We start from the raw sequence: 14721 nt of genomic DNA, 5'->3' as shown, positions 1-14721 counted from the left end.
ACCAGTCCTGCCCTTGGTTGGGAGCCACGGTTGGCCATGGAGGTCCTTAGGTACTGGTCCTGGCAGCTGCCATGTCTAGTGTCCATACTGGGTCCTAGTAGGGCATAGCCAAAGTAGCTGAGGAGGTCTTTTCAGCACTGTCTCTTTGAGGAGCCATCTTTTAAAGTATGGAAGTGCAAGCTTTTCCTGGAGGCATGAGAGCAGTTTTCTGGGCTTGGGTTGGTGCCTTGAAGGTGCTGCTTGTCCCAGGTGGTAGAGTTGGTTCTTTCAAGGTGTCCCACCCTGGTGGGAGCCCAGCCTCCCAACTCCTCCCAATGAGCTTCGCTCAATCTCAGTCACCACATGAGACTTTCTGGTTTTGGGTCACTCTGCTCTCTGGTTTCTTTCCCTCTCCAGGTTGCAGTGGATGGCTCAACAGACAAGAAAGAGGAGTGAGGGGCTCCTCCCAGGGGCCCCACTGCTGACATTGATTTCACCGACTTTGACCCCTTCTAAGAGGTCTTCTAGGCAGAGCTTGGCCCCTTCTCCCTCCCTCCTCTCCCCCCCCCCCAAAAAAAAAAAAAGAAAGAAAGAAAAAGAACTGGTTTTCCTGAGGTTTTTGAAACCTGTTTTGTTGTCTGGGCTTTCCTTTGTTAATCAATAAAGTCTACCTTGTTACAAGAAGTTGTTTTTTGTTTGTTTTGTTTTGGGGTTCTTGTGCTTTTTTTAAAAGGGAATTTTGAACTTGAATTTGAAAATAATTTTAGAAGAAATAAAAAAAATTTTGCAAAACTGATGCAAAATCATTATTGTTACTATGTTATTAATAATGTGTATATAATTGTGTTATTAATATAACCAATACATTATATTAATATTACATTATATATTATATATTACTATATATAATATGTAGTATATATTATTAATATTATATTATTATTATAATATTATTAATATTATAATTAATATATAATATATATTTATATTACTTAATATATAATATTAATTAATGTATATTATATAATATATAATTTATATTATATATTACTGTTATATATTGTATTTATCTGTATTATATATGTAAATATATATGTAAATTATATACATTATATATTTTTTTAAATATATGATGAACCATTATTCATCATATATATATTATTGATATGACTTAACCATATATATATTATTGATATGACTTAATTGTCATTATTATTAATTGTTATATATATTAATTATCATATATTATTGATATGACTTAATTGTGTAACATGTTTATATGGTATAAATATCCATATGGTATAAACATCCATATGGTATAAATATCCATATGGTATAAACATCTCTTGCTTTAAACTTCATGGACCTCGAAGAGGGAGAGTATTCTTGAATTGTCCAAGAAGAGAAAAGAAATAACCAAAATCTGTTACAAGACCTCTTATTGAAGGAGTCACATATGCCATGGTAGAAGAACTTTTAATATTCTTTCATTCCAACTTTTTTGTATCATATGTGCACTTTTTTAAAGTGCTAGAGAATGTTAAAAATCTTGGCATTAGCAGAAATAATTGTAGAAATGGAATTTTATTTATTTGACATGACATTTATACCATATAAAAGGTATAGTTTAAAACAAGAGATGTTTTGTATGTATGTTTATGATAATATTTTATTTATGAATATTTATTATATATGATATATATTATAATAACATGTAATAATCTCAGTGGAGACCCTTGAAGGAGAAAAGGTATATTATATATAATATATATATTATATTATTATATATTGTGTTATTATATATATTACAATAATATATAATATATATATATAATATATAATATATATATATATAATATATATATTATATAATATAATATATAATATATAATATATATATATAATAATATAATATTATTAATATTATTATAATTATATATTTATTAATATAATAATTAATATAATATTTAATATATATATAATTAATAAATATATATATTATTATTAATATAATAATATAATATTATTAATAATAATATATAATAATATATAATATAATATATATAATATAATAATTATAATAATATATAATAACCATAATAATATATAATATATTGTCATATAAATATTTTATATTATATTAATAATATAATTTTATATATTATATATATAATAATTTTATAATAATATATTGTAATATGTAATTATTTAATTAATTAATTTTTAATATGTTACATTATGGAGAGTCCTGAGCACAATGTGGACAAAGAGAGTCCAAGTACAATGCAGCCATTGTACCTTCCCTGGGGAAGGGAATTACAGAATTACATTGTTAATATATGATAGTAATAACATTGTTATAAATCACAATTATTTTTGTTTATTATATAGATTTTAGATTATAGATATTATATCTATATTTTTATGTTTATATTGCTTTTATATTTATATTTATATTTTTATGTTTATATTGCTTTTGTCAAAAATGTTATGTCCGGGCTAGCTCCTGTGAAGGTCCTTGCCCCATGTTGGGCGCCAAATTGTAATGTCTCTCACTTATAATCCTTCTCTGGGAGGAGGTTTCTTTTCTGTAAATCCTTTTCTCTGTGAGCAGGTTTCTGAATCCTGGCTCTGAATCTCCTCGAGCTTCCCTGAAGTTCTCCTGGGAAGTCCAGACTGCTTATATGCTGCATATTATAAATACATTATATATTCTAAATATCCTCCTCATATATATATATCCTTATATGTTGTCCAAAACTGGATAACATGTAACATCTTATATTAAATATTTATATTATATATTTATTATATGATATCTAAATTATATACTTGTACTTATATTGTTATAAATTATAAGTATAAAAATTTGTATTAATCTATATAAAAATAAATATATAAATAAAAATGAAATATAAAATATTGATATTAGATGATATATACATATATATGATATGATTATGTGATTTATTATATGATTATGCATGATTATTGCTGGTATATTGTTATAAATGTTATATTTATAGATAATACATATATATATTTATAGATAATATATTGTTATATATCAGGCTTTGTCATCAAGACCACGCTGATATTATCCAAAAATTATTTTGGATGGACAGGACAAATATGAGGCAGATTTTTTTTTGGGGGGGGGGGGATTTCCAAGTGGCTTATTTGGATGGGAACTCCAAAGGAAAGGCAGAACCAACAATTTGAAAAATGACATGTCTTTATTGCTATGTTTGCAGGTGGCTTTTTAGCAGTCACAATGTCCCAGGGCGCAACCTCCCCCCTCCCCCAAGACCTGTGGGTGTCTGTGGGACCCATTTTGGCTGTCAGGGTTTTTTGTTTTGTTTTGTTTTTTTTTTTTTTTTGGTTGGGTTTTTATTTATTTTTTTTTTGGGCACAAAGCGGATTAAAGCTTCTATGTGGAAGCCTGAAATACGCTTAAGTGCAGACAGAAAAGAGAGGGAGATATGGGCAGTGCCCCTTCCTGGGATGGGGGTCAAATGAGTGTGAACCAGGCTGGTGTCAATAGAATACTGGCCACCCAGGCAACATTGCCGGGCGGATTCTGACCTGACCACTCATGTTGGTTAGGAGTGACTAAAGAGGGACTAGAATTGGAGGCTTTTTTTCCAGCTTTTTTTTTTTTTTTCTAACAAAATTAGATCTCTATCAGACTCTTGGGGGTGGAGGAGGGTTGTTTCTGTTTTTAGAAATATACAGGCAGAAATCACTCTTCTTAGAGTTTTTACAAAATGTGCAAAATACAAGTCTTCTTTGCCCTCAGGCATAATTTACACCTGGTATTCTTGATTCCATATATATCTATATACCGTATATATATATATGTGTGTATATATATATGTATTGTATATATCTATATACTGTATATATATATCTATATAGCCACTGTATATATGTACACACGCCACGCGCACACGAGACAGACACACTCTCACACACTCACACGGGGTTGTCAGCAATTTGGTCTTGAGGGTCAGGGGCCAGAAGACACCTAACAAGCTCGATGATGTGGGAGGTGGGGGAGAAACTCAAATTGTTTTTACTTTAGCCGAGTACAAAAACAAAGCTGCAGCTGGCACACAGAGGCTGGAACAAGCCAGGTGAGGAGAAAAGTCCCATCCATCAAAAAGCTCCTCCAGCTTGGGGGGTGGGGCAACATTCCCACTCATGTGAGAACTCCCACTAATGCCATGGGTGGGGGTGGGGTCTTGATTTTGGTGGGTGTTTACAATTTTATTTTTTTGGTGTTTTATTTAAAAAAAAAAAAAAAACCAGTTCAACTCAAGCACTCATACACCATGGCCCCAGCCTGACCCGGGTCCCCTCTTTCAATATCATACAGAAAAGGCTTCCCCTCCCCAGGGTCTCAGTGAGGGGGGGTTGAAAGGAGTGAGGGGGTTTTACTATGGCTAAAAGAAGGGAGGCTGGTGGGGTGGGTAGGCAAAGGAGAGGGAGAGCTCATCTGTCTCTCCCCATTGGCTTTGGGCACTTTGGGCACCCCTTCCTGTCCCCACCCCTTCACAGCAGGTCACATGACGCTCTCCACCACGATGACCTTGCTGCTCTCAGACACTGGGGTCAGGGTGGTCAGACCCCTGACATCAGAGTCCTGAGCCTTGTACTCCAAGTGATGGAGACCCCACACGGGCTGGGTCAGGTCTCGCCAACGCTGAGTATGGGAAGAAGGACGGTCGGTTGGTTAGTTGGATGGTTCCTCCCAACAGCACTTTCACCATTTCCCCTTCCATTAAAATTACCCATTACCCAGAAGGTCTCTTGCCCCACATTCCACATGGCTCCCTTGGAGTCTCTCAGACTTGGCTGTGCATTTCTCTGCCAATTCCTTTTAAAAGTCTAGCTTAGTCCACCACCCCTAGGACTTTCTGCCCTGCCCCTAGAGTCCCTCTAGGCTAGCTACTTGGGCTCAACACATTTGGATACAAGTAAAGTTTAGCCTGGTGGAACCCATTTGTGGCCTGGCACCGAAGTCTTGGGGCCGTTTCCTCGGGTGAGAAATGGAAGCGGCCCCACGGCTCCAAAAGTCAAATAGGCAAAGGGTTACCAAAGGGATGCAAATTCAGGCAGATTGGAAGGCACCTTTTTGACCACAGAAGCAAGCCAAGCATACTGAATTCCCAAAGCAAATTAAGGAGGCTGACCTCTATGAATGTCCCCTTGGCCCCGAGGAGGTGGTAGAGTAGGTAAAGCGGAACACATAGCATGGAGGAGAAGGCAAAGCACCAGCCCACTGCTTCACCCCACCATGGGTACACGTAGGTGTTGTTGTATACAAGTGGCTTGTAATATGCCACGTTGAAGGTGAAGATGCCCTGAGAGAGATTAAACCCAGCGGTCATACTTGAGCGGCCAACCACCTGCGCCAGCCCACCTTGTTGAACCTCCAGTCACACCCCGCATCGCTTCCCCCCCACCTAGCTGTTACCATGCAGACCAGTGGGGTGAAGAAGGACCAGCACCATTTCATCCAAGGGGAGGGCCGGTAGCCGATCATACAGGCAACATCGTCCATGAACCGGTCAGCACCTGGCGGGGTTGGGGGTGGGGAGGGAGAGAAAGGAGAGCTCATCTCTCCAATAGCCCACTTCTTCTTCCCAATCAAACACGCCCATTTTCCATCTTCCCATTCCCCTTCCCACCGTTATATAGACAAGTCTGCCTTCCATTTACCATAAACCCAGGCAACCACTGCGCACTCCCAGAAAGCCTGCCACAGCAACGTCATACCGCTGGCTGAATAGTAGTCAAACAGCTGGAAGACGTACATGCCGCCCTTCACAAAACAGAAGCCGAGGTCAAATGGAGTCCAGTTCAAGGTCTTTCTTCTCCGTCCCCTACCCCCCAACATCCTCTCACTCACTTCAGTAACCATGGAAAGGTCAATGATGAAGCAGACTACACAGCACAGAGCTACAGAGATCTCTCGATGGAAACGAAAGTAGTAGGAGGCCGGGAGGAGATCCAAGAGGCCAGTAATGAAGCCTTCTACCCCTACAAACTGCAGCCAACATAAAACAGTGAGGATGCTGGATGCCACCTCCTCCCTTTGCCCTCTGGGACCCCCCCCCCTCCAATCCCAGGACCCACCTGGCTATCCAGGCCAAGCAGCAGTAACATGAAGAAGAAGAGAGCAGCCCAGAGTGGGGCCATAGGCATTAGGGTGACAGCCCGGGGATAGGCAATGAAGGCCAGTCCTGGTCCTGTGGATGACACACAACTTGTCACCGGCCCTCCCACACGCAGGCACGTGTGCACTCCTCAGCCATCATGGGACTCCCTTGGCTCAAAGAGCTCCATGTTGTCGTGTCTGGTGATGGGATTCCTCTCGAGTTTAAAGCTCTCTTCCTTCCTTAAGGCACTGGTCCTACTGCTTCCTGTCCACCTCTCAAGAGGTTCTCGGCTCATCGAGTCCCCATCCCCATGTCCAACCCCCCAACCCCAATCAGAATCTGATGACTGTTCCTTCCATTCCCCTCCTCCAGCCTGTCATCTGATCCCTAACAGGGGAGGGGCAGCTGGTCTGCAGCAGCTGCTGAAACCAGAGAGGTCACCCATTAACCCTTGGGGCAGCACAGCAGGGGCCAGTGCATACTGGAACTCCCTACTGGTACTCCCCTCCTTCCTTCAGCAGAAATCATCCCCCTAGAAACAGGCTGCCAAAGCAGGCCAAGATGCCCCTTGCAGTGCCCTGCAGAGCCAATGTTCTGACCCAAAAGTTTAGGGAGCAAAGGGAGCTCATTAACTACCCTAAGCAGCTCAGCACTTGCCTGTCTAACTCAGGCTTGTGGGCCTGCCTTTGTTTTGAAAATGTGCTGGCCTTGGCGCTAAAAAAAATCCGGAGTTCAAGTTCTTACCGGTGGGCCACCTTGGGCCCACGGTCCAACGAGAAGATGAGCTAGGTGCTAGTTAGCTAGCTCCTGCTACCTCCCAGAGCCAGGACTGAGAGCAGGAGGTGGCCTTGGAAGTCACTTTAGCCAAACTCTTCTGCCCCCTCTACATTTTACAGGAGGGAACTTGAGGGAGCGGGTGTGTGTGTGTATGTATGTGTGTGTGTGTGTGTGTGTGTGTGTGTGTGTGTGTGTGTGTGTGTGTGTGAGATAGCTTTCAACTTGTATGTAGGTGTCCCGTTATCAAAGGAGGTTGGATGAGATGCCCAGACCCTTCCCATACCTGACTCGGCCACCTTGGAAATGTGCACACCCTGTTCGGTGGCCATGAAGCCCAGGATGGAGAACACCACAAAGCCTGCAAAGAAGCTGGTGCCACTGTTGATGAGAGCCAGTATGATGGCATCCCTGGGACAGAGAACAGAGTTAGACAGCGCCACTGGGACATGGTGACCCAAGTCCCAGAAGGCCACGGTTCCTTACTTGTAACAGTTGTTGTTAAAACGATTGTAGCTGCCCAGGGCTGTCAGTGCCCCCAGGCCGATGGCATAGGAAAAGAAGATCTGGGTGCCCGCGTCAATCCACACCTGGGGGGAAGGGGAAGAGAATGCATAAACCAAGAGCAAGATGTCTGGAAGCCCTGCCGGGCAGGGGCTGCCACCTTGCCATTGCCAGGCTCCTGTGCCCGGGGATACCTTGGCATAACGCAGCCCAAAAATGCCCTCTCTTTAATAACTCAAACAGCAGCTATTTAGCCAATTTCAAGGTGCTGAGAATACAAAAACCCAAATACTTCCTATCCTCAGTTTCCTCCTTTGTAAAATTGGGGGGAGGGCAGGCCGTGGGGGTGGAGAAGTGCCAACCTTGGAGGTTCCGGCATTGAACCTGGGGTTCAAGTTCCCGTACACTGGCTCTGCTCTCAGGCAACTAAAACTACAAGTTTTACTCATAGTTGGTGGCAGACCCGGCCGCTAGCTAAATTCTTTACACTTCCGGGTGATGGGGCAGAGATCAGAGGTGGGGAGCGGGCCGAGCCAGTTTACCTGTGGAGACCCCAGCTTAGACCAATCGGGCTTGAGATAGTAGACGATGCCGTCCAATGCTCCTGGCAACATGACTCCCCTCACCAGCAGGACGAGGAGGACGACGTACGGGAATGTAGCAGTGAAATAAACAATCTGTGCCCAGACCAAAGGCCGTCAGAAGCCCACGAGGGCTCCCCCAAAGTCCCCGCCGCCCAGGCTCCGCCAGCTCCGGCTAGGCCTCCCAGCTCGGTCCCGGCTTCCCTCCAGGGGCATGCTGGGAATTCTGCTGAAAGGCCTTGGTTCTCCCACCCTCCCTCCTCCTCCCCTGTGCTGAAGCAGCTGCCCGGGCTCCGGGGTGTGGAGCCTGCCGCAGAATAGGGAGGGACCTTTTGAGTCTCTCTGGCACATGCAAACTCCTCTTGTGGGGCCCCAGTCCTTGCAGCCTTTGTTGTTCACCTGTTGCCCTCCTTCCCCCACCCCCACTCTCCCCTACGCCTCTCTCCCTCATTGTCTCAAATAGAAGAGGCAGCCTGGGAGGCCCAGGACTAACATCTCCAATCCCCCCCCACCCTTTGCCCCCACCCCCACCATCTCCGACAATGGGGTCAGGTCAGGAGCAGGGAGAGGAGAGCACTGAGGAGGGGGGCGGTGGACGTGTACTCCTTCCTTTCTCCCACCCCCTACTGGATTCTAGAGAATCCAGGGAAAGTCCAGGTCCTGTGGTTGGGACCTGCTGTGGGGGCAGAGGGAAATGGCAGTGACCCCCCCTCCTTCCCTCCTCCCACTCCAGACCAGACTAGCAGGGCTTTGCTCTTCCCTCCCCTCCCCGCACAGGGGTGGGGCTGGGAAAGGGGCCAGGATGGAACATTGTTGGGCTGTTGTCGTGGAAACAGCATCCATATCCCAGCTGGAGAGCCTCAGTCTGGGAGCAAAGGAGTGCGGTAAGGATAAGCGGGGGGGATTGTCTGGGCCTGTGTGGATGTGCCCTAGGACTATAGTGGCTTGGCTATGAACCCAAGGAGAGACCGAGATTCTGCTGGGTCCCCCATCTGTGCAGGGCCGCAGGCAGACACAGGAGAGGTACTGGGGAGCTCTAGGGCTGTGGAAAGCAGGCTGGGGGGGGGGGGGGGGCGGTGGCCAGCAGTTACCTTTCCGGTTGACTTAACTCCCTTCCACACACAGAAGTAGACCAAAACCCAACAGGCGAGAAGGCAGAGGGTCACCTCCCAGTTGAGTTCCCCAGGCGTCTCCAGGCCCGGAGACAGGCGAAGCACTTTCTTTCTGGAGGGGGAGATGCGGAGAGAGTGAAGGCTGGGCCATGGGCCAGGAAGAAAAGGGTGACCCAGTGCTTCCCAGCCAGGGACTAGCTGGAGAAGTGGGGGAGGGGGCCAAGGGGGACGACTCACTCCCAGAAGTCAATGACAGGGGAGCGCTGATCTGAGAGTTGGTCACAGGTGAGGTTGGCCACACTGGCATTGGCACAGTCCTCCTGGCGGAAGATCTCCACACACTCTGGAGTGTTCCAGTCATGCCCGCAGGAGGCCCAAGGCAGTGAGGCCGTGAAGGACTTCACCAGGTAGTAGAAACCCCAGGCCAGCACCATAATGTAGTAAGTGTTGCAGTAGAAGACTATCACCATGGAGGCAAAGCCTAGGCCTAGAGGTAGAAGGCAGAGGAAATGAGCAGGGCCCACTCAGCCTGCCCAGGCCAGGGAAGGCAAGGCCTTGGTACCGCCCCTACCCCACCCACCCCACCGGGCCACTCCAGCCACCGCCCCCACCCCACCCGGCCCCCCCTCCTTCCCCAACACGGAGCCAAAGCTCAGAATGTGACTCCGGGAGGGAGGGAAGCTGTTCAAAGATGCCAACCTTTGAAGAGGGGACAGATGTTCCAAACATTGATGCTGCCAGCTTTCATAAACTGGCCCAGTGAGATCTCGAGGAAGAAGATGGGGATCCCTCCCAGGAGAGCAATCAGAAGATAGGGAATGAGGAATACTCCTGTAAGGGAAAACAATATTACATCCAGGTCACATTCCACATTCAATTATTTCAGAAGACTTATCTTCCCAGAGGACATCTGGGTTGGAATTCCCCACTGAAGCTAGCTATGTGGCTCTGAGCAAATCAGTTAAACCACTCTAAGCTCTAAAGTTCCCTATTTATAAAATACCTCCTAGGGTTGCCATCAGGATCACATGAGAGAAGGCTTATCTTACCCCATGAGGTCGAATGGGGAGGGATGGATTTGGCCAGGTTGAGGGCTGCCCAGAAAGTCCTTACTTTGGGGCCACATCTCCCCACTCCAGACTCCGTTCGTACTTCCCGTACGCCCGCCAGTCTGAAGTCGGCCTTTTTTTTTGCAAGGGCTAGGCCACCCGGCCCACTCGGGCGAGCGATGCCATGCCTTCCTCTAGTTTCTCCCGGGCAGGCTATTGGAGATGCCCGTCTGCCACATCCTGCCCTTGGTCGAGTGGACAGGCTTGCCTCCAGGCTAGCCAACGTCACAAGAGCAATTTGAGAAGCACGGCCTGGACCCTGGTCTCGGGGTCAAGAGGTAGGTGGGAAACGAGGTAGATAGAGCTAGAAAACATGGGGACGGAGCTGGACGGGGATAGTGTGTAACTGAAGGCCAAAGCCAACTTTGTCCTGAATTCAAGACCTCCCACTCTAAGGCAAGGCGAAAGCTCGGCGCCCGTTCCTGCGCCCTGTGATGGGTATAGAAGGCCGCAGAAGCTGTTGATGCTATCTTTTTGGCTGAAACTGCTTTTCTCTAAAACTTCACCAAAGAATGCTTGCTGTGGAGACAGGATGAAGTAACAGAAATATTAAATAAAAAATAGTAAAAAAAAAAAAAATCAGGATCAGCCTCGTGTGCAAGGGGCCTCAAGTTGTAGGGAGGCCCTGATGAGACCAGGTGTGCACTCTCTTTGCAAACCTGCAAGATGGCCTTCCCAGCGGGCCTGGCCATTAGGCTCGAGGCCCAGTGGCCAGCCGGGCCACCGTGAGCGGGGGCTTCTGTAAAAGGCCGGACTAAAGCACTCTAAAGGGGGTCTGGAAAAGAAGGGCCTTGAAGGGGTGGGAAATCATTCTTATGGTTGGTGCTCTCAGCTCCACTCTGCAGGAGCAAACAGGCTCAGATTTGGTTTGCCCGGGGTCCCCACAGCTGGGCACGAGGCACGACTCTAACTCGGGTCCTCTGCATCCCCACACGCCTCTCCCACTACACCTAGAGGCTGTGTGGGACGGCAGGGTTTGGATGAAATTGGAACTTTCCATTGTGACTGCACAAAGGAACGAGCAACAAGATCCCCCAAAGCAAAGGAGCTCGGAGGTTCCTGGGATGCAGAAATTCTCTGAGGAAACTGAGGAAACTGATGCCAGAGAAAAGGAGAATCACTACAGGAACAACCAGACTAGGCCTGCCTGGCCAGACTGGGAGGAGGACAAAGTAGCTAAGTGAAGCCCCCTCCCTCCCACCTGCAGTGGCCCTGGAGCTGCAGGTAAAATTAGGCTGGGTCCCAGCCTAGTGGGAGCTCAGAGAAAGGGGGGGGGAAAGACAGTGGCAAGGAGATGGACCTCCCCGGTCATCGCCCAGACCCCCTGCTGGGGCCTCACGCTCCCCCCCCCAGGCTTGGACAAGTTTGAAGGAGAGAAGGGGGGGCACTGGGGAGAGCGGGGGAGGGGGTAATGTGGGCTGGAGGGAAGAGAAGTCATTTTGGTTATTCAGGATGCTGTCCCCAGGGAGCCGACCTCCCTTAGCGAGGCACACAGGTGGGTGTGAAAGCTACTGAGCCAGAGGCAGATGGCCACAGAGCTCAGACCCCTCGAGCTTCAGGTCACGTAATCCCTCGGAGACATTGTGAACCGTGCTCCCAGACTGCCTGCCTCATGTGTCTGCGCCACACTGCGTCATGTGACGCAACAGCCAAGAGCATGCATGTGAGAGAGAAGCCCAGGCCAGGGGGTGGAGACAGCTGGGGAGCAAGGAAGAGGCCCCGGGTCCCACAACCTGGGCAGGGAAGAAGGGCAGATGGGAGAGCTTTCTGGAGGAAACGGAGAAGGGGCAGGGGCCAGACATGAAGGCTAAGGACAAGGGAGCGCGGGAGGGGGCGGACGCGGGAGACAGCCCCGGCCGACAAGTGGGCCGAGGGGGTGATGGAGCCTTTGTGAGAGAACCTGGCAGCCAGCACACGGCCAGAAGCAGCTGGGGTCCCGGCCCTGGTCAAGGGGATTTAAGCCGCCACTTTTCCCCGGCTTTCCTTTCCACTGGGAGAAAAAGGAGGCGGATGAGCCACCTGCCCCTTCCCTCGGGCTCCTTCCTGCCTCAGGACCTTGGCCACGGAGGACTGGGCTAGCAGCAGGGTCAAAGCCAAGGACAGCGGCTGGCAGCAGAGGCAGCGCTCAGAACCTCCTGGGACGCCGGGGTTCCGAGACCAAGGGTCTCCCGGGCGGCCCCCAGAGCCGAGCTCCTGGCCACCGGTGCTGCCATGCCCCTGAACCGTGGGGACCCTCTCCACTCTTCAAAAAACGTTATCTAACTAGCACGCTCCCCACCGGCTACCCCCCCCATCCTTGGAGTACAAATAAAATCAGACTCCCGTCCAGAAGGGTGCGTGCCCAGAACACACATGCGCCGTGTCATGTATGTATATGTCCGGCCGCCATGTGCCCCCGTGATGCGCGCTGTATAAGCATTCACATGTAACAGCATGTGAATGAGCATGAATGATAAACACATGCTTAGAACACGTGTTCGTGTGTACGCATGTGTACAAAGCCAGGCCTGTGCACCTAACAGCAGAAGCACCCCATTATGGCTTGGCAGTCTGGGGGTGGGGGGGCACCCCTCGGTGTGGTACTGTGGGCCCAGGATGGGGGGGGTGGTCAGACAGAATCACCTCCTAGAGCTCTCCCAGGAGCCCATGCTCTTAAAGGAGCAGTCAGCCCCCAAGAGATGACTGGGGAGGGGGGGCAAAAAGGCCTTCATTTTATGCATTTACATCGTCTCGGGCTCCAGCCCCCACTTGTACGCCCCCCCCCAGAGCCTCCAGTCCCTTTGCCTGTCCACCTCCCCAGTCTTTAAGGCCAGGCAGCGGCAGGCCCAGACGCAAGCCCTAGTCCCATCCCGGAGGAGCACCGCGGGAGGGGAGGGGGCGCGGCCCCCGCCAGCGGCTGATGTTCTGGCCACCTCTCTCTCCGCTGTCCTCCCCATCTACACACGGCCTTTTCCCCTCCCCTTCCGGGTCCTCCCTGGCCATGGACTTTGGCATCTCGGGCTGGGTAGGGATGGCCTGAGGTGGGGAGGACCGAAGGGAAGAGGAAGGCCGGCGTGCCGAACGTCTCGGGAAAGCGGGCAGGCGGGTGGGAAGCGAGGCGGCCGAGGGAGAGGAGGGGGTGCGCGATGGAGCGGCCCGGAGAGCGAGGTGAAGCGGTGGGGGAGGGGGAGGGGGGGGCGGCACAGGCTGGGGCCGAGCCGAGAGGAGCATCGGGAGCCGGGGCCGGCCGGCGGCACTCACCTCCTCCGTTCTTGTAGCACAGGTACGGGAACCGCCAGACGTTGCCAAGGCCCACGGCGAAGCCCACACAAGACATGATGAAGTCCATCTGGCGGGTCCATGTCTCCCGGGGTGGGATGGCCAGGCCCGGGCCCGAGCCGGGGCCCGGGCCCCCCAGCCCGGCCGCCACCACCTCTGCCTTGACGGGGGGCGCCCCGTCCGCGGGGTCAAGAAGGGAGCCCTTCTTTTCCCTGGACACGCTGTAGATGCCGTTCTCCGAGGTCTTCTTCGCCATGGCCCTGCTATTAGGGCAGGGCTGTGTGTGTGTGTATGTGTATGTGTGAGTTTGTGTGTGTGTGTGTGTGTGTGTGTGTGTGTGTGTATATGTGTGTGTGTGTGTGTATGTGTTGTGTGTGTGATACGACAGAGGGCTCGGATTGGGGTGTGTGAGGGAAATCACGGATTGAATACAAAGGACACTGTCCGGGTACTCCTGTCCCCTTTAAAGGAGGCGGATACCCGGGTGCTCCGAAGCACAAGGTGGTCTCCCCAATCCCCTCTAAAGGGTCGGCCAACTGTCGACAGCAGATGCCCCCAGCAATTGGGGGAAGGGGCAGAAATGCGGGAGCAGCGAGGGAGCTGCCCCCCCCGGATTTGGGGAGGGGGAACTGTTTTCCGGAGGGAAGGGGAGGGGAAGGGGAAGGGGAAAGGATGGGGAGTCCCCTGGTTGGGGGGAGGATAAAGGGCTGCGAGGTTCGAGGGGGCGGGAGGGGGGTACTCAGAAGCAGTCGACAAAACACTTGAAAGTCAGCCTGAAGAATCTCATGTGTGTCCGGGGCCGGAGGGGGAAGGCGCGGACAGCTGCTGGGGACCGGGCCCGGCGGCGGCTGCTGCGACTGCGGTGGCGGTAGCGGCGGCTACAGAGGGGGGACGCCCGGAGGGGGGGAGCGGGGCCCGAGGCTCACCTGGCCACTGCGAGGGGCGGACAACGCCGAGGGGCGAGAGGGCGAGCGGATCCCCGCGCTCCGCGAACCCGACGAGAAGGCGGCGGCGGCGGCGGCGGCGGCGGCGGTGGTGACGGCGAAGGTCGCGGCGGGGGCCGGCGGCTGGGCGACCCTGCGGCGCAGGGGGGGGCGCCTCTGCCCCGAGCCCTCAAGGCTCTCCCCCAACCTCGGTCCGTTTCCGGCAGCTGCGGCTCCCGGCGGCTCCTGGGCTTCGACCTCTCGGCTCTCTCCCCGGCGGGCAGAACGGTTCTCCCCCCCGGCTCGGAGCCGCTTAA

At 50.2% G+C, this 14721-nt stretch overlaps 2 protein-coding genes across 5 annotated transcripts in view; one reads left to right on the top strand and one right to left on the bottom strand.

Annotated features, from left to right (window-relative positions):
• The window catches only part of BCAP31 (B cell receptor associated protein 31), a 29781-nt gene extending 29121 nt beyond the window's left edge, over positions 1-660 (top strand). For all 3 annotated transcript variants that reach the window (XM_074277923.1, XM_074277924.1, XM_074277925.1), the window contains one exon: positions 397-660. In XM_074277923.1, the coding sequence (XP_074134024.1) occupies positions 397-435 (39 nt within the window). In that variant the 3' untranslated portion in view covers positions 436-660. The remainder of the gene's footprint in view (positions 1-396) is intronic.
• Positions 661-4246: 3586 nt separating this feature from the next.
• On the bottom strand, positions 4247-13942 carry SLC6A8 (solute carrier family 6 member 8). 2 transcript variants are annotated; one of them, XM_074278649.1, is made up of 13 exons: positions 13464-13866; positions 9814-9945; positions 9352-9601; positions 9094-9226; positions 7964-8098; positions 7404-7507; positions 7204-7328; positions 6121-6233; positions 5894-6031; positions 5704-5806; positions 5459-5559; positions 5175-5345; positions 4247-4684 (listed from the first exon to the last, which is right to left on the bottom strand). In XM_074278649.1, exons 1-13 carry the CDS (start codon positions 13735-13737, stop codon positions 4544-4546), a joined length of 1920 nt encoding a protein of 639 aa, XP_074134750.1. In that variant the 5' UTR covers positions 13738-13866; the 3' UTR covers positions 4247-4543. The 2 variants fall into 2 exon arrangements, with proteins under 2 accessions (XP_074134750.1, XP_074134751.1); XM_074278650.1 differs by having other exon boundaries at positions 4411-4684; positions 5704-6031; positions 13464-13942.
• Positions 13943-14721: the final 779 nt, after the last annotated feature.

Source organism: Sminthopsis crassicaudata, chromosome X (assembly GCF_048593235.1).
Source record: "Sminthopsis crassicaudata isolate SCR6 chromosome X, ASM4859323v1, whole genome shotgun sequence".
NCBI classification, from domain to species: Eukaryota; Metazoa; Chordata; class Mammalia; order Dasyuromorphia; family Dasyuridae; genus Sminthopsis; species Sminthopsis crassicaudata.
This window is presented reverse-complemented; position numbering and strand designations above follow the sequence as displayed.